This window comes from Acipenser ruthenus, chromosome 15 (assembly GCF_902713425.1).
Source record: "Acipenser ruthenus chromosome 15, fAciRut3.2 maternal haplotype, whole genome shotgun sequence".
Lineage (NCBI taxonomy): Eukaryota > Metazoa > Chordata > Actinopteri > Acipenseriformes > Acipenseridae > Acipenser > Acipenser ruthenus.
Window position 1 is genome coordinate 26,972,235 of NC_081203.1, and position 22,149 is coordinate 26,994,383.

The 22,149-nt window shown below is 35.6% G+C and overlaps 1 protein-coding gene across 4 annotated transcripts in view; it reads left to right on the forward strand.

Moving 5' to 3' along the window:
• Positions 1–11,427: 11,427 nt before the first annotated feature.
• The window catches only part of LOC117422277 (neuronal PAS domain-containing protein 3), a 237,578-nt gene continuing 226,856 nt past the window's right edge, over positions 11,428–22,149 (forward strand). For 2 of the 4 annotated variants that reach the window (XM_058987671.1, XM_058987672.1), the window contains exon 1: positions 11,428–12,971. In XM_058987671.1, the coding sequence (XP_058843654.1) occupies positions 12,817–12,971 (155 nt within the window). In that variant the 5' untranslated portion in view covers positions 11,428–12,816. Of the gene's footprint in view, positions 12,972–13,277; positions 16,020–22,149 lie in introns of those variants that run through there. The other 2 variants (XM_058987673.1, XM_058987675.1) reach the window with 1 other exon arrangement.

The following is a 22,149-nucleotide window of genomic DNA, read 5'->3' on the forward strand; positions in this document are numbered from 1 at the left end:
TATCACAAAACTACAGTACCAGCACATTAAGTCACACAGATTTCAGAATGTTAACAAGGGTGAACAGAACTTGAAACTGATTTTGGTTGGTTTCAACTATATTTCAGTTATGTCAAGTATTTACACAGGACTTTGACATTATCACCTCTCCAGCAGTACTAACAATTGGCAAAAGAACATATATTCCAGTTAAAAGGACACAACGCAGTAACCCACCTTTCCCTCTTGAGGCCTCAACTTCTATTGTTACCAGTGAATTGACCTTGTAGTCGCAGTTTAGTCCCTTGATAGACATACATTTGATAGCCGTTGCTCAAAAGACAGATTAGAATACATACCTTGTTATACATGCCCACTTGTAGAGAAGATTTGGAATGGGGATCAACTCAAGTGGGAGCTTTTCCATGTCTCTTACACTTGTCTGAATTATGTCCCAACCAAAGATGAATTTAAGCTCTGGTGGCCCATGAGGTTTCAATCATGAAATCGGCCCAGGGGAAGTTTTTTGTCAACACCATGTCAATCAAAAGCAGACCTTGCATAAACAGGTCATGAAAAACAATGCCGTCCATCAGGCACCATTGTCTCTTAGTACAGAACTACTGTAGTGCCAAATTATACATTGTTTATGAAGAACATTTAGTAAAGATGGTCAGTTTGAACTGAGCTTGAACATGGGTTTGCAGCTCTTTCGTGCTGGCCAAAATCCCATCAGAACTCATGGAAAGTGCTGTACAATGAAAAAGCGAATACTGTGACCTGCATTACAGCAATTAAACACCAAGGAACTGCATTAACAATGTGCTTTAAATTATGTACCACAACATCATCTATGTCAATAATCTATCAAGACAATCTGAAAGCCTGGACTTGATTATGCTCTTTTTACTTCACATAGCTGTAGGAGAATATGCAAAGTGTAACGATGCTTATCTCCCTGTGGCTTAAGGAAAGGATCACTTTTTAAATTCTGGAGATATGGGTCAAAGTAAAAGATTAAGACTTCTGTTATTGTGCTGCAGTGCAAAGAGGAAACTATATTGTGTTTGTTGTTCATGTGAGCAGTAGTGGAAAATTAAAGTTTGTTTCCCCCCCCACCCCTGCAATTAATACGATTTTATACAGTGTGCAAATTGCTTTTAAGGTTCTAAAGGTCAAATGAATCGAACCAAGGTGGAATTATAATTACTACCCATCAAACATTGTTGGCTTTTGATATTTCTGCAGAACGTGGTCAGTAAAATTACCATAAAGCAAGAACCTTTGAAACAAAAAGAGAACAAATATGCAATCAGTCAGTGCAGTCAGCAATCACCAAAAAAACTGCTTCTTTTACATGACAGAAGAAAGTAGATGTTTTTCTTATACGCAAGTAAATATACAAGTCGTAGAATAATCCAGTCTTAGTTTATGTTTTTAGCTTGATTCTGTATGGAATATTAGACTACAGTATTGATTGAACATTTTTGTTATGTTATTTCCCTGTTCTAAGTTGGCATTCAATCAAACTTTCTAAAGGTGCAGTGTACAAGTGTGTAATAATAAGGGGTTCTTTAATGTTAATACCATTTCTGACACTGTTGCTAATGAATTGGGGGTGTTCTTGTGCCATAAAACAGGGAAGTACTGTGGGTCACAATGAGTGCTCTATATTTGAACTGGATCTCTTGGACTCCCGGAACACATTATCAACAGTGTCAAAAAGCAGAATTTAACTAAATATAACATCTTAAAATGCCTGCGTTACTATTGTACAGTATATCCAATTTGAAGTTTTTTTTTATAAAGTCACTAATGATCTGGGACTAATCACATTTAATTAGTCACAAATTGTTAGTGACTCTTTAAAATATTTCCTCATTTCAAGATTGAAAAATAAGTATAAAAACATTCCACCATAAATTTGCATGCCAGCGCATGTATTGATATTTAAATAAAATACAGACACAATATGTATTTTTTGTTTTGGTGGGGGTCTGATTAAATTTGAACTTATTATATAAGGGTACTTCTGCCTTTCACCTGTAAAAACTGCATAAAGCCTTTTATTGATCTTGATTACTATAGTAACAAGAACAATCCAATTCCATCTATATTGGAAGTATTGTACTGTACATAGCATACACTGTATCAAACACAAGGGATATTTTACTTTGTTCATATTTGATCAAATAAGAACAATCTGTCCCAGTCGATATCTGCAGTAAAATATGTACCCTCAGATTTCTATGGCCTCTGGCTTTCAACTCAGAAGCCTTGAATCTGGATCGATCCAGTTGTCTCTGTTCTGACAGTTGCACTGGTCTTATTAACTATGGTTTTAAGAGACTGACATTTAAAGGTAGTAAAAACTGTCAGAATTTGCCACAATGGTAACTATTGGCCCTGATAAAAAATTAAAATATGAATAATTAAAAAATATATATATAAATGATATATCAAGATAGATCTGTTTTGTCTGGTATTTGGTAATTGGTCTGCACTGTTTAGTGACCTCCATTGAAAATAAGTATCTCACTGAATATTTTGTGCTCTTTGTGAATATCCAAAAGACAGACTCTGTAGTACCACTCTGAAACATCTCTACAACTCTCTTTTCTTTACTCTGAAAGTCTCTTTCCATCACTCTGAAAACTTTAGAGCAGCCATCTTCTCCATATGGAGCTGCACTACAGCTGTGGCCAAAAGGTTTGTATCCCCCTATAAATGTAACTAATTTTGCTTCATAAAGTAGATTGAAACCTGCTGAACCTTTTCCATATATGAAAAACTGACAAATTTAAATCATGAAATACTGTACTACTATTCTGGCTTTCGGTACACTTTTGCAATATCATTTTGAAGTTTCTTTGATTCCATGATGTTAAATAAAAGACCTATATATATATATATATATATATATATATATATATATATATATATATATATATATATATATATATATATACAGTACTGTGCAAAAGTTTTAGGCAGGTGTGAAAAAATGCTGTAAAGTAAGAATGCTTTCAAAAATAGACATGTTAATAGTTTATATTTATCAATTAACAAAATGCAAAGTGAGTGAACAGAAGAAAAATCTACATCAAATCAATATTTGGTGTGACCACCCTTTGCCTTCAAAACAGCATCAATTCTTCTAGGTGCACTTGCACACAGTTTTTGAAGGAACTCGGCAGGTAGGTTGGCCCAAACATCTGGGAGAACTAACCACAGTTCTTCTGTGGATTTAGGCAGCCTCAGTTGCTTCTCTCTCTTCATGTAATCCCAGACAGACTCGATGATGTTGAGATCAGGGCTCTGTGGGGGCCATACCATCACTTCCAGGACTCCTTGTTCTTCTTTACACTGAAGATAGTTCTTAATGACTTTCGCTGTATGTTTGGGGTCGTTGTCATGCTGCAGAATAAATTCGGGGCCAATCAGATGCCTCCCTGATGGTATTGCATGATGGATAAGTATCTGCCTGTACTTCTCAGCATTGAGGAGACCATTAATTCTGACCAAATCCCCAACTCCATTTGCAGAAATGCAGCCCCAAACTTGCAAGGAACCTCCACCATGCTTCACTGTTGCCTGCAGACACTCATTCGTGTACCGCTCTCCAGCCCTTCGGCGAACAAACTGCCTTCTGCTACAGCCAAATATTTCAAATTTTGACTCGTCAGTCCAGAGCACCTGCTGCCATTTTTCTGCACCCCAGTTCCTGTGTTTTCGTGCATAGTTGAGTCGCTTGGCCTTGTTTCCATGTTGGAGGTATGGCTTTTTGGCCGCAAGTCTTCCATGAAGGCCACTTCTGACCAGACTTCTCCGGACAGTAGATGGGTGTACCAGGGTCCCACTGTTTTCTGCCAATTCTGAGCTGATGGCACTGCTGGACATCTTCCGATTGCGAAGGGAAGTAAGCATGATGTGTCTTTCATCTGCTGCAGTAAGTTTCCTTGGCCGACCACTGCGTCTACGGTCCTCAACGTTGCCTGTTTCTTTGTGCTTCTTCAAAAGAGCTTGGACAGCACATCTGGAAACCCCTGTCTGCCTTGAAATTTCTGCCTGGGAGAGACCTTGCTGATGCAGTATAACTACCTTGTGTCTTGTTGCTGTGCTCAGTCTTGCCATGGTGTATGACTTTTGATAGTAAACTGTCTTCAGCAACCTCACCTTGTTAGCTGAGTTTGGCTGTTCCTCACCCAGTTTTATTCCTCCTACACAGCTGTTTCTGTTTCAGTTAATGATTGTGTTTCAACCTACATATTGAATTGATGATCATAAGCACCTGTTTGGTATAATTGTTTAATCATACACCTGACTATATGCCTACAAAATCCCTGACTTTGTGCAAGTGTACCTAGAAGAATTGATGCTGTTTTGAAGGCAAAGGGTGGTCACACCAAATATGGATTTGATTTAGATTTTTCTTCTGTTCACTCACTTTGCATTTAGTTAATTGATAAATATAATCTGTTAACATGTCTATTTTTGAAAGCATTCTTACTTTACAGCATTTTTGCACAGTACTGTATATATATATATATATATATACACACACACACACACACACACAATTCTAGATGATGCAAAACTTTTGGCCATAGCTGTAGGGACCCCCTTGCATTCCTGATTGGTCAGAGAGAGTCCTTCTCCATTAAGAACCTTTGGGCCAACATGGAGGAGAGGGCTTCTCTATAACGTGAGAAAGACTATTAGGAATAAAAACTGAAGTATACTTAAACTAATAATGATTCGTAACCAAAGCATTCTGGGTACTGCTGCCAGCTACCGTACCAGAGGATAATGACCACCCTACTTGGAACCTGATTGGCAGAAACTAGCAATGAAATTAGCAAAATAATTGCATCTAGCATAGCTACCAAACCCTTAAAGCATTACAAAGTGTGGAACAGAAATTCCTCTTCCTCCCCAAACCCAGAACTACAGTAGCTCCAGGTCATTGCCTTATGGTTTGGTATTCCCATTACCTAGATCTTATATAAATCTCAAAGCAAACTGTTTAATCATTGCAGCTCTTGTTTGTAAACATAATCACTGAACCTTCGGAGGGACTTTTGTAGACACTCACTGCTATTGATATGTTGTATATGTTTGCTTACCGTTGTTTCTATTCATATATTTTTGTTCTCATATTCATATATTTTGTTCTATTTTTGTTATGTTGTAGCTTACAGCCTCCTGCCCCAGGACCTCACAGAAAATGAGACTTGTACAGTCTCAGTGAGTAATTTATCCTGGTAAAACCTGTTAAATGAAATAATGGTTCAGCTACAAGTTCATCATCTCAGAACAGAAATAGCCATTTAAAGCTCACAAAGAAATCAATATTACATTGGAATTAGGAAAAGAGAAACCTGAAAATGTATAGGGTTTGGGCAATAACACATGTACCCCAGAGCATTAAAACTGTAATCCCCGTAGAGTCGTTCGAGCCATGTTCTCATTGTATTTATTTATTTATTTTTCTTAGTTTCTAAACAGGACTAGAGAGATGTTTTCCATATCATACAGAGCAGAAATATAGTTACATGACTGTAGATTGAATAATGTAAGATATTTTGGTTGTTTTCCTGCTACACATTTACAGAAAAAAAAAACAATACCCAATGATAGATTTAGAAGAATGATTTCCAAAAAAAAGAACGGGAGTCCTTTTTGAAATAAAAAGTATCTACAGTATGGCAGCATTTCACCCTTGATTAATATTCTTTTTCAACGGCATTGGTTAGATAGGAGCCCATTACTGAATTTGAAAAGCTAGTATGTACAGTATGTCTTTTAAAGTAATTCAAGGTTATTGGATTTCAGGCATGTCGTCAAACCACATTAAGAAGCAATTTGATATAAAATCATACAACAGTGTGAAAGGGCATGCAGAGCTTATCATAGAAAATAAATAAAAATGATGATGTCATTTTCACTTGACCTGTAAATAATTCATTTCCATATTGAAAGTTTTCTTGAATGTGGAGCTCTAATTCCTTTCAGCATTTAATTCATCATTTTCCTCACCCACATGCCTTCTGCAAAAACATTAAAGCAATATTTCAAACGGTATTATAGCTTAGAAGTATAATGTGTTTTTGGTTAATTCTGCATCTGTAGTGACAATGCATTTGAAAGCAGCAGTTTAAAGCTGTAGGATGGCCTATTCAGTTTTAGGGAGGTTGGTACTCCCAACTAAAAGTAAAATCTAATTTGAAAAAGAGTCGACAAATGAAACCTTTTTTTTTCTTGCTAACAAGTTGAAAAATAAAACTCCATAAAATATGTCCCTGTTTGTGAAATTACTTTAAACTTATCAAAATCTGGAATTAAAGGGTTTTTTTATGCTCCTTCAAAAAATGATTACATTTTAATTCTTCTTAGGTGTACCAATTAATTGCATTTGATTTCAACAGTTCTATTGAACAGCTAAATCACATGTTCATCATTTGTAAGACTTTCTTTTAATTTTATCAATGAGCTTAGTGGAACCAGATAAGTGCTGCAAAACAAAAATAAAATATAGACTTGTGTGCTCTTGTGTCAGCTTCTCTGACACAACTGGACACAATTGGGGTTAAAAACACAATCTGCCAAAAACCAATCCAGCACAATGATGGCTTGCTGTAATAAAAGATCTCAGGGAAAGGACAAAAGTTATAACATTACACCATAACAGAAAATAATCTCTTCCCAAATGATCTTAAGTAGCAGAAAGTGGCACTACCATACAATGGTAAATTAAAAAATGAAATGTTATTTATTTAACCAGGATAGAACCGAGGAGATATTCATCTCAAATTCAAGGGGGTCCTGGCAAGAAATAACGTTATAAAATCAATGGGGAAAAAAACAAATCATTCAAACAGGACAAAAGCAGTTAAACCAATCATAAAAACAGTAATACAAAATGAAAACATAGAAAAGCAAATAATTTGTTTACATGATCCTGGTCATAGTCATTATTTACAGGATTTGAAGCCCTGATTTTAAATAAATATTTATGAGTGATTTAAAAAGGTATTGTGAATAGACAGTTTTAAAGCTAGAAGGCAATGAATTCCAAAGATGATTTGCCTGATATAGAAAAGCATGTTGGCCCATGTTAGATCTCAATTTGGGGATATTACAAGTTGGCACATCATTTGATCTAAGTACATAGGTAGAGTTACATGTCTCTAACTTGGAGAATTTCCAAAGTACACCTTATAAACTAAACAGAAAAAAATGAGAGCGCCATCTGTTCTCCAGACTGAACCATCCTAGTTTCATAGAGAGTACCATGGTGCTGCTTGTAATCTGCATTCAGTATAATTCTTACAGCACTATGGGAACCAACATTGTCAGAACTGTATGGGAAGCACTCATACTGAATCATACTATACTGAATCAGCACAAGTCCGTTCACAGTAATGTCGTTTGGGTTACCAATCGAGAACAACCTTCTTGAGAGAAACACTGCCTGTGTCTGTACAGAAAACAGGTTAACTTACCAGATGTTCAATATGGTATTCAAAATGTAGCACTGAATCAAGCCAAAAAACAAGGTTTTTAAATTGTGTCACTGTTTCAAGACTAGTGCCATCAGTTGATACAAGAGCAAGATTACTTTTAACATTGTGCAATTTAGGTGCACATCCAAATAATATGGTTTTAGTGTAAAATAGTATTTAAAGTCAACCTGCTATTTAGTATTTCATTTTGCAAGGCATTGTTGTCTTTTTGAAGGTTGTGTTGGATTTCGCTTAAACAATGTCCACTGACAAAGAAGATTATATCAATGAAATGTGGAATATTTAAGAACATTGGACTGACCAAGAATTGAACTTTGAGGAACCCCTTTTTGATTTGAGGAACCCCTTTTTGATTGAGTTTGATTCCTAAACCAACTTACGGCAAGAGATTCAAAGCCAGTATTTTGCAGTTTAATAATCGTAATTTAATGGCCAACAGTAATACAGTTGTTATGTACTAATGGGGCAAAGGTTTGAGAAGTGATTAGGAAGAGATTTTGGCACAACATAGATTTTTTAGAGTATCCTATTGTACCAGGCCGTGCATGTACACTTTGTTCCACTTTTATTAACTGTGTGGTTCGCTCACTGTTATGCTCAGGTTTCTATACTATAGGCTGGTATTATATTGAAAACTCGACTGCTGCAGAAAATTAAAAAAAAATTTCAATGATTTATTTATTTGTTTTGTTTTAGTGTAAATCCCTAATTTGCCAGTGGGTGAGGGGGAGATGTAAATCTATATATATATATATATTTAATTGACTTTCTGTTTTGGGTCTTTGTATTCAGTTGAAAGATTGATGTTGCTTTTATTGTTTGCTGTTGGCAACAGCCTTCCTTTGGAAGGGCAAAGCAGCAGTGATAACATTGTCTTGTGACCAAACATGAGTCCCTTAGCACCCACTCCTTTGGCTGCACTCACTTTTATCTTTTAGAAATTCCCACTTCAACCACACTCGATAAAGAGCACTGTTCATTGCCAACACACTCTCTCCTTTGCTGTTGCAAATTCTCACAGAAGGAAACATTAACCTTAACTAAAGCTTTACAGTAACAGGCACATCTCAGAAGGAGACATACTCGCCAACTGTAAAAAAAATAAAAATAATAATAATTAATAAGCCACTTGCTTTGAAAGAGGGCCCAAACTCTGGAGCAGGCTACAAACACCAGTATTAAAATATAAAGCATATAATATGGAGTGTTCCATTTCAAAGTTTCCCAAGAACATCTTACAAACTTACTGTTTGGTCTGCAAATACCAGTTTGTTTGTTTCTGCACCCAAAGTGCCCTGTGTTAGCAGGGATAGACATGTCAACAGGAGAAATTGTGTGTCAGGAATGCTATCAGTCCTCTTGCCAAACCAAGCAGTTAGTAATGCCTGTAATACTGTACTGTACAATGCAGGCATGTTCATACTGTAGCTACAGTATGAACAGCCCTAAATGGTGAGATCATACTATTGATAATAATTAGTTGACAAAATATTTTTTCTCCAAACATTGTGTGTTATGTACACAACTGACCCTGACTGTAATATGTAAAACTGTGGATATTTAAACTTTGGGTGATTATAGTTGTTGTTTAGTGCCGCTGTCTCATACAGTTCTAAATAACTGAAGAAACTGAAGTAACATACTTAGCTTCTTGTTCACAGGAAGTCAATTTAGTTAAAACTATAAACTGTTTTTTTTTCCTTGGTAAAAAAAGTAGTAAATCTTAAATCTCTAGTGGTAAGCATGAGCTTATGAAATTGCCCTCAATCTGTCTAAAACATTTTCAGAAAGAGCTGCAGAGAAACACACAGACCCTCCAGATACAAGCACATCAACAAGTAAGTAAGATAAACAATTAAACTAATTGCATTGGGCCCAGTTAAACCTTCAATAACAATTTATTTGATTCCATTATGTATTCAGTAGCAGAACAGAAACTGTTTTCTAAGATGTATATATATATATATATATATATATATTCCAGTGTTTTCCCCCTCTTCAATTTAAACACTGTAGTCTACATGTTCTTTCCAGATATTACTGGTATAGCTGTTGCAGGTATTCATTGATTTATTAAATCTCACTTAATTTGCATGATGAGTGTATTACATTCTCTGTAATAAAATAATCTGGCTTTATATAAAATGTTTTGTTTTTTTTAATCTATTTTGTAGAAATGTATATTATTAAACAATTCAAAATCTACAGCTTACTTTAAGTAATTATTTGGATTCTTATGCTTTCACTCACATGTCCTGGTTGCTAGAATCATGTGAGTAACGTGGCTCATAGGAGACACAACTATTGGAGAGTGTTCCACAGGCTGCTGGGAATTCAGGACATTGGGCAGTAAGATGGATACTAGGAGGGTCTACTGGACACAGTACATTTGGAGGGCTGCATAATCAACACTAGATAAATATTTATTTGATAGTCAGTTAGTTTAACAATTAACACACACGCACACACACACACACACACACACACACACACACACACACACAATTCAGTCACTGAATTTCCATTTTAAAGTATAATTAATACAGATCCTCATCCATCCTATGACGAATACAAACATTGTCCAATTATTTTGACAATTCAAAACTGGATTGCTCTCAGGTTCAAATGTTTGGCTTTCCAAGAATACTACCAGCAAACTTACCTTGACTTATGTATATTCTTTCAGTGTTGCAGGCACTGAAATGAAAGGATCCACAACATTCTCACTTACAGTCATTATTCTAGTCTACGATCTTTATAAAGAGCAAGCTACCGGTAAAGTAAATTACTAAAAGATTCTCATGAAAAAAGTTCCTGTTTTTGTGTACACATTGTGCAACAAAGTAACCATTTTTTAAAACAAAAAGGCCAACCTATTAAAATGACTGACCTAAGGTTGTATTTCAAAATAAACACTAAACGTTAGAAGAAAGAACATGTAGCCAAGAAGGAAAACAAAGACTAAACGATAAATAATGTATATTTATTTGATTTGTCCTGGGTAAATAATTGGAAAACAAATGCATAAATGCAGTATATGTTATGGGTTATATTTTGTTATATGTTACAAACAATCTGACATAGAATATAAATGTAGTTCAAATGTAAGGTTTTTTAAATTTGTTTTTTTATAATTAAATATATTTGATCACCCATTTCCAAATATGACAATGCAAGATCGACAGAAAAACTGAGTTTTGTAGGCGGCGGTATTGAAGTGAAACTCACCTGATACATAATTCACGCTGTGACTACTTGATGTATCAAAGGAAAGCAACTATGTAGAGCGCCAGCACAGCACGCATCTACCTTCACCAGCTGGTAACGCAGACAGAGTCTGAACTCGAACCTTAAAATGGAAATGACAGGGATGCTCGGGGAGATATCCTTGGAAACACAATAACAGCATTATTATAGACAGGCATAGGTGGCGATAGATTGCAAAATATAGAATAAAAGAAAGAAAACACGACCTTAGGGAATTATTTGATCCAAGTATGGGAGTAGTGCACGTATGAACTTAACTAGTGTAAGTTTTTGCTTTTTAACGTATGCACAGATATTTCAGCAATTGGTAGGCTAACTTTTGAAAAACAATTCTACAAATGGAAAAGCCACCGTCTATATTACTTAAATATTGGCGATTTTAAAAAGTGCAACGAGTAATGCATTCCAATATATCATTTACCATAATAGAATACGTATTACTGTTACAAACTTTACTTGGCACACAAATACATTACACCTGTGGTAAATATGACTGAATTTCGTTGTGTTACGGACCTCGTGGGGTTAACTAGCGTCGCCGCTCACGCGCGCTCCTGTCACTTTGTGATTGGCTGGAAAGGGGCGGCGCGCGCTCTGGGGATTGCCTGTTCGAAGCAGTTAATCAGCTGCAGCTACGGCCAAGTTCAGCGCCTCACCTCACACAGAGGAATGGCATTGCTGCACATCAGAGCACATAACAACACTTTCACTGGGAGAATTCACACAGCAACAGCTTCTATTTACAAACGCACCACTGCACAATATAACACAACAGCTTTAGCGAAACAATTCAAAAGGAGATATCACATAGACATAAATTCATACTGCAGCACAGAGCGAAGCACGTGAGAACCGATTAAGAAAGAGCATATACAATTGTAACGTTTAACTATAAGAATTAATGCGCAAGCATGTTTTTATTATTATTCTTTTTATTATTTTTCTCAATTGCACCATTTCACATTACAGAACGGCATCTTTATTAGGACATATCAGACGGGAAATTGATCATTTTGCAGCATTGAACTAACCAGTTAACTGATACCTAGAACTAAATTTGAACTAATTCAAAAAGAAATATTTGCGCATGCACAGCTACACTGCCGCACACACACAAAGAGAGCTCGTATGTGTTAAAACGCAGTAATTTTCACGCTACATAAAAAAATAAATACACTGAATGCTGGATGTACTGCGGAGCAGAGGACGAAATGATGGAACGGAGACAATAACATTGTATTGCACTTTGCTACAGACGAAACGATAGCGGTACCTTTAAAAAAATTGAAAGGAGGGGAACATATCAACCACATTACAACTAAAGCAGGCAGAGCACAGTCGTTTTTTTTTAAAAAAACCTTACAACTAGAAAGCTAGCTTGATGTTATTTATATCACCTAATTACAAACTTTCACTGAGAATAGTCATCATTAATTAGGAGCTTGAAAACACGATTTGGGAATCTGATATGTAGAAGTATCACTTTCACAGCAGTAGTTCAGATGGTAACATTTCGGTACTTAGGTTAATTGGAAAAATGGCAGTATTTCAGAAGGGAATCATGCACAGAATACATTTCTGTTTTGCTAAAATACATTAGTATTATATAATTTATTTATACCTGAGCTGAGTTGCATTAAAAACGGTAAATAACGTCAGAGCGCCGTTACACCTTCATTTAAGATAGCAAAACTTTATGCACAGCAAATTACTCGCACTTTTAGTGGTAGTTCAATTGAGATACAAAGACAGGAGTAGGTCAGTATCTGAGGACATGTAAAGTTATTTTAAAAGACCCATTTTAAATTTCTCGACTGAATCCACTAACGCTGTTTTTGAGACGCTGAAAAATCGGCATCAATGTTAACATCTTGAAAGCTGCACTAGCCCTTTTATTTAAACTGAAATCAAGACGTATAATGGCTGAAGAGTTGGTAACCATCACTAATGGGATTGTGGTGTGACTTGCTCTGCTGGAGGGAAGGCTGTTATTCTTGTAAATATCCACACAGACTCGGTTCGTGTTTAGTTTCTTGGAGCGGGGATGATCAGAATCTTCCCGGATTTCAGTGTTCAGGTGACGGCTGCGGCCGGTGGAGGAGCCGGTGGAGTGCCAGCTGGTCCCGGGGTGGGAAGAGTCCCCGGTACTGCAAATGGCAACCCCCAAAACGTCCAGGGCATCACTTCATATCAGCAAAGGTATGTTGTCTTTTTTTAAGTTAACAGTTTGTTATTACTACCAAAGCAGTTGTTCAGCAGTGTCCAAGTGTTATGAACCATAGGCACAACATGTTATGACTGTCATTGTCTTAAACGTTGTTTAGAAGTCATATTTGTTATATTCCTGTGGGGACCAGTCATACGTATTTTGCAGTATTGGTAAGTCACTTAAACACAGTTTAGATGGCCTGTGAGAACTTCTTTCAACTTACACATCCACTTATTGTATTGTAAAAAAAAAAAAAAAAAAAAAAAAGTTTATTATGGTTTTTTTTTTTCATAAGACAGGGTAACATGCATCTTTGTTTTATTTACTAAAAAATAACCAAACAAATCATTATATATTTAATTTAAAAACGAAGATTAGCTTGCATCTTAATGATCTCAGTCTCAAAGTACTTGAATATCACATTAATAAACACCTATACGTTTCACATGAGAATCTTTCATTTACACTACTCACTAGGTGTATTCTTTCGGTGAAATACTTCGATTTGGAGTTCCATTTCAAATAAGACACGTCATGTCTCTAGCGATGTAAGCAAGTTTGTGAAATGTACTACAGCATAATACATTAAAATAAATGTACATACAGACTAAACATAGACTAAGTTCAATCTAACTGTACATATGTAAGGACTAAAAGTTCAGAACTGGTCATAGATTTTGCTAACACTTCAATGAACAGCTTTTCTGAAAGTTCTTTAAAAAAAGCACTTGTAGTAATGCTAAAATAAAGTAGTAAAATTTGTTGGGATAAGTTTCGAATACGTTCTTCCCTGTCTTCAGAAAAAAAAGACTGACATGATGTTCTAGTGTATTTTGTTATTACTGTGCTTAATGTTAGGGTTGAGTGTTTTACAGTTATGAATTAAACATTTATTGTTATATTTTTAACACTTTAAACCCCATATTTGTATATATTGATTGGATTATACAATATCATCTCTGCATCAAAAATTATATCAGTTTACTGAATTACACAAAATGTCTATCCTTTCTTGTTAAAAGGAAAAAAAAAAGTTTTTCCAGTGTTACTGATGTCAGGGCCACAAAAGGTCAGTCTGCAGATTACCACAAAATAAAGCTGAGATGTTGCAATAGTATCCTATATAGCCTGTAAATATATTTCTGAAAACGGGTCTGACATTATAACAAAACAAAAATTCAAAGAAAGTCTGTTCAATTATTGTTTAACAATAAGAATTCATTGATACATACATCTCCTCTCAGGGTCTTGAAATATAAGTAAAAGCAATACATCCTACAGTATTTTTAGTTATTGCTGCAGATGTAATAAATAATTGAGAGTTAAATCTGTTGTGAAATCAATTAAAGAAGTAATTTGGATTTACAAAGAACATGATATGCACAAAATAAACGGCTTTTTGGCGCAATTTGATTCTGGATTTCTACAAACGCTTCGTCGTTTTAAGTTTCTTAATAAAGTTTTCCCACATTTTAAGAATTAAATGTATCTTATACAGATTTTAAACACATGCTAAAATATGTTTACAATCTGTTACAAAGGCTGTTTGATGAATTCTTAAACATTTGGTTTACAGTACGTTTCAAGTACCTTGTAACATTCACACCATTATGTGGTACTTTCTGAAGTTTTTAACAGTTCAAAACACCCCCGTGTTCCTTTTCTTTATGCATAACATAACAGACTGACATAACTAGGAATTCTTGTTGTTTCCTGTTGCTTTTATATTTCTTTACCTGTATTTTGAATCATATGCAACCCATAGTTTATAGTGTCACTGCTCTTCGAAAGACTGTTACTGAAAATAGCCTAGTTGTAATACCAGTGTGGTGTGACACATGAAAGTATTTGGTGCTCCATCACAACAGGCATATACATTTCATTCTAAAGGATTCCCATCATAATAATAAAAAAGTTCAACGTGATAGCATCGGTAAAGAATAACAGTTGTCTTTTTTTTGTATTAAATTTCAAATTAAAACATTTACTTTAATTAGGAGTTAATTGCATTGATGTTATAAATGATTCTGTGGATAGATGGAATTACTGAATTAGTATTATAATGTTTTGCCATTTAAAAAAAAAAAAAAAAAAGATAATATTTCTAAACGTGTGTGTGTGTGTGATCTTATAAAAATGCGTATTACCCGGTAACTAATAACAGGTGTATGAAACAAGATTGTACGATACTTGTGTTATATTTGTTTTAAGGTCCAACATGTTGTATTTAGTGTACTGTTTTAATAATGAGTTTCCTTCGAATATTTGTTAGCTTATATCCATGCACATGCGCTGGAATAAGTGATTATTGTTTGCATTCAGTGGACGCAGGTGAGATGAATTGGTTTCTGGAAGAAAACACACACACACACACACACACACACACACACACACACACAAAAAAGCCTTTATGTTGCATCCGCTGACCACAAATGCCGTGGAAGTTTTGTGTATCATATATGTAGAAAATGAAAACTGTCTCCAACTACAACTCAGTGGCGTTGTTGCGCCGGTAGGAGAGAAAATGTGTTCTTTTTCACTGAGAGCCAGGCAGGAAAAGCTGGAAAATGCACAGAAAAACACAGAAACAGAAAAGCCTTTTCACACAGCACCGGAGACTGGGGGCTCGTGCGGAAAAAATGCAATGATGCTCCCGTATAGATATTAATTATTCCACTGTCTCATCTGAAGGCTACTGCCATGCGAGTGCTGCCGTATTTCAGAAGCGTCCCCCCGGTTTCCTTTCACTTTTCTTGGCATGCCTTTGGAGCCTGATCTCGGGGGTTTTTCCTCCTTTCTTCTCGCTCATGAACGACAGTGCGTGGAGCCAGAAACAAGACTGGACCAGAAAAAAAACGCTATGGCTTTGTTTAAATACTCATAGTCTGCAGATTGCATTGCTTTCGGTACCTTCGACTAGGTCAAAATAAATCTAAAGAAAAAAAGTAATAAATAAAAAAAAATAAAATAAAAAAAAACATCAGGAAGATGGCGCCCACCAAGCCTAGCTTTCAGCAAGATCCTTCAAGACGAGAACGGTAACGATCGGCTGCTTATTTTGTGGTTTTGTTATTATTAACGTTGTTGCTTTGGTGCCGCGCTAAGAGATTTTGGTTGCAGATACCTACTTTGAGTATCAGTTAGAAGTTTCTGTGTTGCCTTGGCTGCTAGAGTGCGTCTGAGATTTGGGACCTAAACGCTAGGGTAACGGGTATAGCGAGTGTATTTCAGTGCAGAGAGAACACTTTAACGCATTGACAAATGCACAGTCAAACGCAACTGCCCAATAATGCAGTCACTTTTTGGTATTGTTTGTATGGTCCACGAGTGTCTGAGGCAGGCCTGTAATGCTATGCAGAAGAGACATCGCTGTAGCATTGCACTTCATAGCAATTCAAGTGCAGCTAGGCCAGACGAGATAGTTTGCAGAGTAACGGGACTTCTCAAGCTCTGGAGTAATTAGCATAAAACCTGTAACCAGTTAGAACTTCTTAGTGCAGAGCATGCTTAATTCACAGGTAGCAATTAAGTGGCGAAAACGCTTCTATTATTTGTTACATATTGATTGTTCTTTTTGTTGAATTGATATGTTTTAAATAGTTTTCAAAATCGGTGGTGTTTATGGAGGTACCTGTGTGAATTGATAACAGTAACATTTTGTTTGTTTTATATAATGATATAATTTATTAATCAACAATCAAATATGCAGTGTTGTTGTTCCCAATATACAGTATTTACAGCTATGGGAGGTTATTTATTTATTTATTTATTTATTTATTTATCTATTTATTTATATTTTTTAAATATAAATGTATTATCTGCAAAGGATGTCTATAAGACCAAAAGCAAAGTTGTGAATTCATGGTTACAAACTAAATTACATCATGAAACCTGATGTGATTTAAGTTGACCTTGAATAGAAAAAAAATATGATTCTGAGGCACACACACTAAGCCATAATACATTGTTTATACAGTGATAATTTACTGCTGTGGGACAATATGAGGGTGATATTTCTGCTGTCATGTTTGAAACATTATGTTGGCTGCATCTGGATTTAAAAATACAAAAGCAATTCCAAACAAGAGAGATACATTTTAGTAGAAGTAATTGATATTTGGTTGTGGGGAGGGGAGGAGAGGGGGGTGAAGTGTGTGCTCGTGTGTTAATAATGAAACTAGCTTTTCTGGTTAATTCTTCTACCTACCTGAGCTATGACGGGTATTGTATTGACTATAGGAAACTTTACATGCTATGAAATCACAGTGTACGCTTCTAAAATGTATTTTGTTAATGATTTGTTCTCCTTTGTAATCTTTCAACTTGTAACCTAAATCTTTAAGTTAATGAAATACACATGATAATTTTAAATCATATGTACTATACAAATACTGTATACATTTATTATTTTTTGTGCTATAAACTGTGCTGCAAACTAAAAATTGTGCAATTTTTCATTGTTCTCAAAATGTAGCATGGAAAGTGCTCTTTATTAATAGAGTTCTAGCATCAACACCTTTTTAATTTTATTTAATTTTTTTTATTTTATACATTATACTTGACTTGTGCAGGATCATTATGAAACCTGCCAAGTGCCTGTTCAGAACATATACTTCCCTTTTTTTTCCCCCCCAGAGCATTTACAACAGCATCAATAGAAAATGTTTATGCTAAGTCAGTCTTCAGTAATCTCTCTGGCAGGAGCATATTTGTGTGCCATTCTGGGAATTTCTCAGAGATAGAAATCTTGAAGATGGAATTAATTTCGAGGAGAAACTTCATAGCCTGTGCATGAGTGCTTTCTTTATCACCTGTCTCCATTTGGCATTCGGAGAAGGTAAATCAGAGTGTGTTATTTGTTATTCTGCTCCACTTGAGAGTTGAACTAAATAACACTTGGTCTGAAATTCTGATTGAAATTGTAGGAGGATATATTTAATTTAATGCTCCTTTATAGCATCTTCTTGTTTGGCTGAGGCGCTGCCATCCTAAAGGTGGGATCTGAGTAATGCTTCACTGTGGGAAGTAGGAGGAGAATTAATTTAAAGAGAAATGGCACTGGCCGAGGATCAGAGCAATGGGTAACCACAAACTTGGCCTTGTGTCCTAATAGCAATCTTGTACCCTAAGGGCACACAAAAGTGCCAACTGAGCCTGTTTAATTTGATATTAGTTTAGTGGTTTTATGAAAAGCTGATAGGAGTAAACTGTATTTCAAGAAGAGAGTTACACCTGTGACTATTAAGCATGAAAAAAAGTTAGTTTTGATTTGCAGTGTCTCTGTTTTAAGATAGCTGAACATAGCTTTCTAGTGATATATTGCATGTGTTATTAAAAGCATCACAGCTCTTCTTCCCTGACCAGTAACCCAGTCTGTGTGCAGCATATCAGATGTGCAGTTGTGCCTGATCTTTTGACTTACTGCAAAGTATTCCAGCCTTCACCCTATTTTTTCCTTTCAACATAGCTGTAGGCTATATAAAATGTTGTTTGTTAAAGCAACAGCCTGAGCATCTGCTTTTGAAATGTCATTATTATTAAATGTCTAGATTCTGGTACACATATTAAAACAATTGCAACCTGAAGGCACTCAGAGATATTTAGTATATTTAGTACCGGTGCTGTAGCGATCCAAATATCTTATTGATTTTTAACCCTTAATGATTAACTTTTTTAATCGTTAGATGACATTTTAAAATGTAAGGTCGTCAGGATTAACAAGCTTTCAAAGTATATACAGTCATACAAGTTTTAAAAGGCACAAACTTTGGTCTGAAAGCACACTAGTACACTTTCTTATAATTTGGTCCGAAGCACAAAACGGACACAGCAGAAATAAATGGTACTGTTCATTGTCTAACACTCTTTTTTTTATATATAAATAGTTCTCTGAGATTGCTAAAATGGTAATCGAGAAATATGAAATAGAGTGGCCTTCATATCACAAGGCCAGGGGTCTACAAATGGAAAAAAACTGAAATAATGAAATATTTCCAAGGCAACAGACTGTCAGCAAGAACAGTAATGCATGGACATATCATTGAGCCTGCAGAAAGGATATTAGATCTTATAGTTGTATTGCCAACTGTTATAATGGGACTTATTAAAGAGATATCCTCCACCGTCTTCCCTGTAATATTTGAAAATCATTGCATTCAAACAGCACTGTTTTTTATAAGTATGAATCAGAATAGCTCTTATATCCTGAGACTCCTTAGCACAACAGACATGGCTTTTTTTTTTTTTTTTTGAGCAGACACTGAATTAGGCTTGGTTTACACATTACATTTTCTGATTACAGTAGAATGATACATTTTAAAAAAACATCATCATTTTTGCACAGCTGCAGTGAAGGTCGGACACTGTTTTAGTGAAGGTCAGAAGACACGAGAATAGGATGCATCCTGGAAGATATTTAAAGGGACGGTTGCAGGTCTGCATTAAGGCTTTTACAAGAGCTGATTTTAGTCATTTTGTTTTATTGTAGAAGACAACATCAATGTACATTTTTATAGTTTAATGTCCTGCTATAAGACACTGATTTGATATCACTGGGTGGAATTCATGGAGCTATTTACTCAGATATTTACACTATAGTACACAGTATGTTTTCCTTTTGTATAGGCAAATATATTTGTTCAATTTTCCCCTTTTTTTGGAGAATCTTGTTCAGCCTTTTATGACTTAAAGTACAACAAGGACATGCAGAAGTAGCCAATGCCTTGCTGATCCTGCTGTTTGTTAAAAAGCCTGTCCTTGAGCGTCATGAGCGATCTGATGATCTTCCTGCTAACCCCCTAATCTAGCATTTACCAACAAGGTGTTCCCTCCTGCACCCCCCCTACCCGCCAGCCTGATCAAACACCGCACAGAACCCATCTTGACTGCCTTGCACTGCGCACAGTCATCAAACCTTTTACATTTACATTCATAACATTTCAAGTTGAGGCACTTTTACAACCCCTCTAGATACTTAAGAGTGCTATGTTCCAAACTTTGTTAAACATGCATGAAATTGATTTGACATATGGTCAGACTTGAGGGCAAAAATACAGGACATTGGATTGACTCCTAGGTAGCTTTATTGTATGATTTTTATTATAATTTTTTAAAAATAATATATTAAATTATATTTAATTATATGAGTTTATATGCAAGACAGCCTGACTGTCACTCTCTTAACTGAATGTTATGCCTGCCACATGAACTTTTCGCTCCCTAATTATTTATGATAAAGCATTCCTGAAGCGAGATGTAATCTAGGAGTGCCTCGTACTGGGCAGTATTTAGGCTTATTGTGTCGTGTGTGCTCACAAGCAGTGGTGATAGTGTATCTGCTTTAGACTAAATACTGTACCAAGATAAGACTAGAAACCTGAACTTAACACACATGCAAGCTTTTTTTAAATGTGACATTCAGTAGAATTCAATTCTAATTGAAACATAGTTACACCTGTAATTTGCACCTGTCAAAATATATTGTAAAGTTTAAGAGTAGAATACAAAATTTGCACAGTGTGCGTATTCATTTGTGAAGAAATCTAGCTTTTTAGTTTACTCCTCCCATTTCTTTTAATGTTAGATGCCAGCTTCAATGTATAGCAGGCTTAGACAGAAAGGAATACCCATGCCTACATTATATCCGAAATACACACAATTATAATATGTTGAAGGTGTCGTGGGAAAGATTGAAACAAGAGATGGCACAAACACAAGTAAAACAATGCTCTCAAAGCAAATGAAGTTGAAAAAGGTCAGATCTCTTCAGCCCACCGTGATTCTTATGGCGAATCAAACTAAATTAGTTTGACAAATGAAAATCAAATCCAGTCATAATTACAGTTATTTAATGATTCACGATCAGTTTTTTTTCATGTCCTTCTTCTTATTGTTTAAATAATTTCAAAGCTTGACGGTATTGTGGCATAGCTTATAAATCAGTATTCTCACATCTCAAATTACTGATTTGACAGCCTTTACCATGTTAAAACACATTTAGAATGTATCTTAATCTTCTTGGTAAATCAAGGTTCACACAATGGAAATTATAAAATGGCAAGAAAAGAGGACAAATAACACGGCCAGTTTTGTAAGTGCACTACAGCAAAACTGTGCTTTATGGTTTTGCTAATAACACTAAACATTAACTGTTATCTGAAGTGTTCATGAACTAACAAAAAACAAAGTTAAGGACAATCTTAGATCCAACTCTTGCTCCCCTCCACCCTTAGATTTCCATTGCTCTGTGTAAATGTAATTTGTTAATCCAACTGAATTTGTCATAGATAAATTTGCATGGATTATCTTGTCAGTGCTGTATCTGCATTCTTTTGTTCATAGTTTATTCATAATTTAACAGTTTGGCAATGAGCCGTTTTTGGAAGCTCACAAAGGAAAGCATGACCTTTACCAGCTGCCACTACCCAAACCAATCGACGGCACAGCAAGACAATAGGAAACGGAGAATTCCTTCAGAGCGTTGATTGACTTGCTATTCATCTAAACCTGTAACCACTCAAGAATTTCTACAATATCAGTTAGAACCTCCAGGAGTTTTCTTACTGCTTTATACAGGATGGATGGCAAGAAATAGTTCTTTAAGTGTAATTATTATTTGGAACACCTTTTTTTTATTTTGACTACTTTTTTTTACTATTATATGCCAGGCATGAGGTTTGGTTAAGTGGTCATAAAAACTAAAAGGCTGCATGCCCAAAACAGTGTGTTCTGGCAGTCATGTAAGTCCTGCAGAGATCAATCATTGGAGATTCAGCCTTCTTTCAAAAAGAGAATGTTCCAAGTATCTGGCACATTTCAGGCTGGAAGCTTAACACATTTAACTCGCTGTGTCAGATCCCAGCCTGGATGCTGGCACTGTCAAGATACTTTAACGGGTAAGTGCACTAGCTTGCAAGTGCTAGGAATCAGTGCCGTGGTCATGGGAAGCAGTCGTTGCCTGCAATACCTGACACATAGCTCTAGTAATACAGAATGGCATTTTGTCACCTATTTCTGTTTTGAGTATATACTCATGTACTTATTGCACAATACTTGATGAATCATTGATATGCACAAATTCAACCAGTGGGATGTGGCTTTGCAAGTTAATTCCTGTTACCAAGATGGCTGATCTGCATTCTCTGAAAGTAATAACCTTGTCCTGATGTA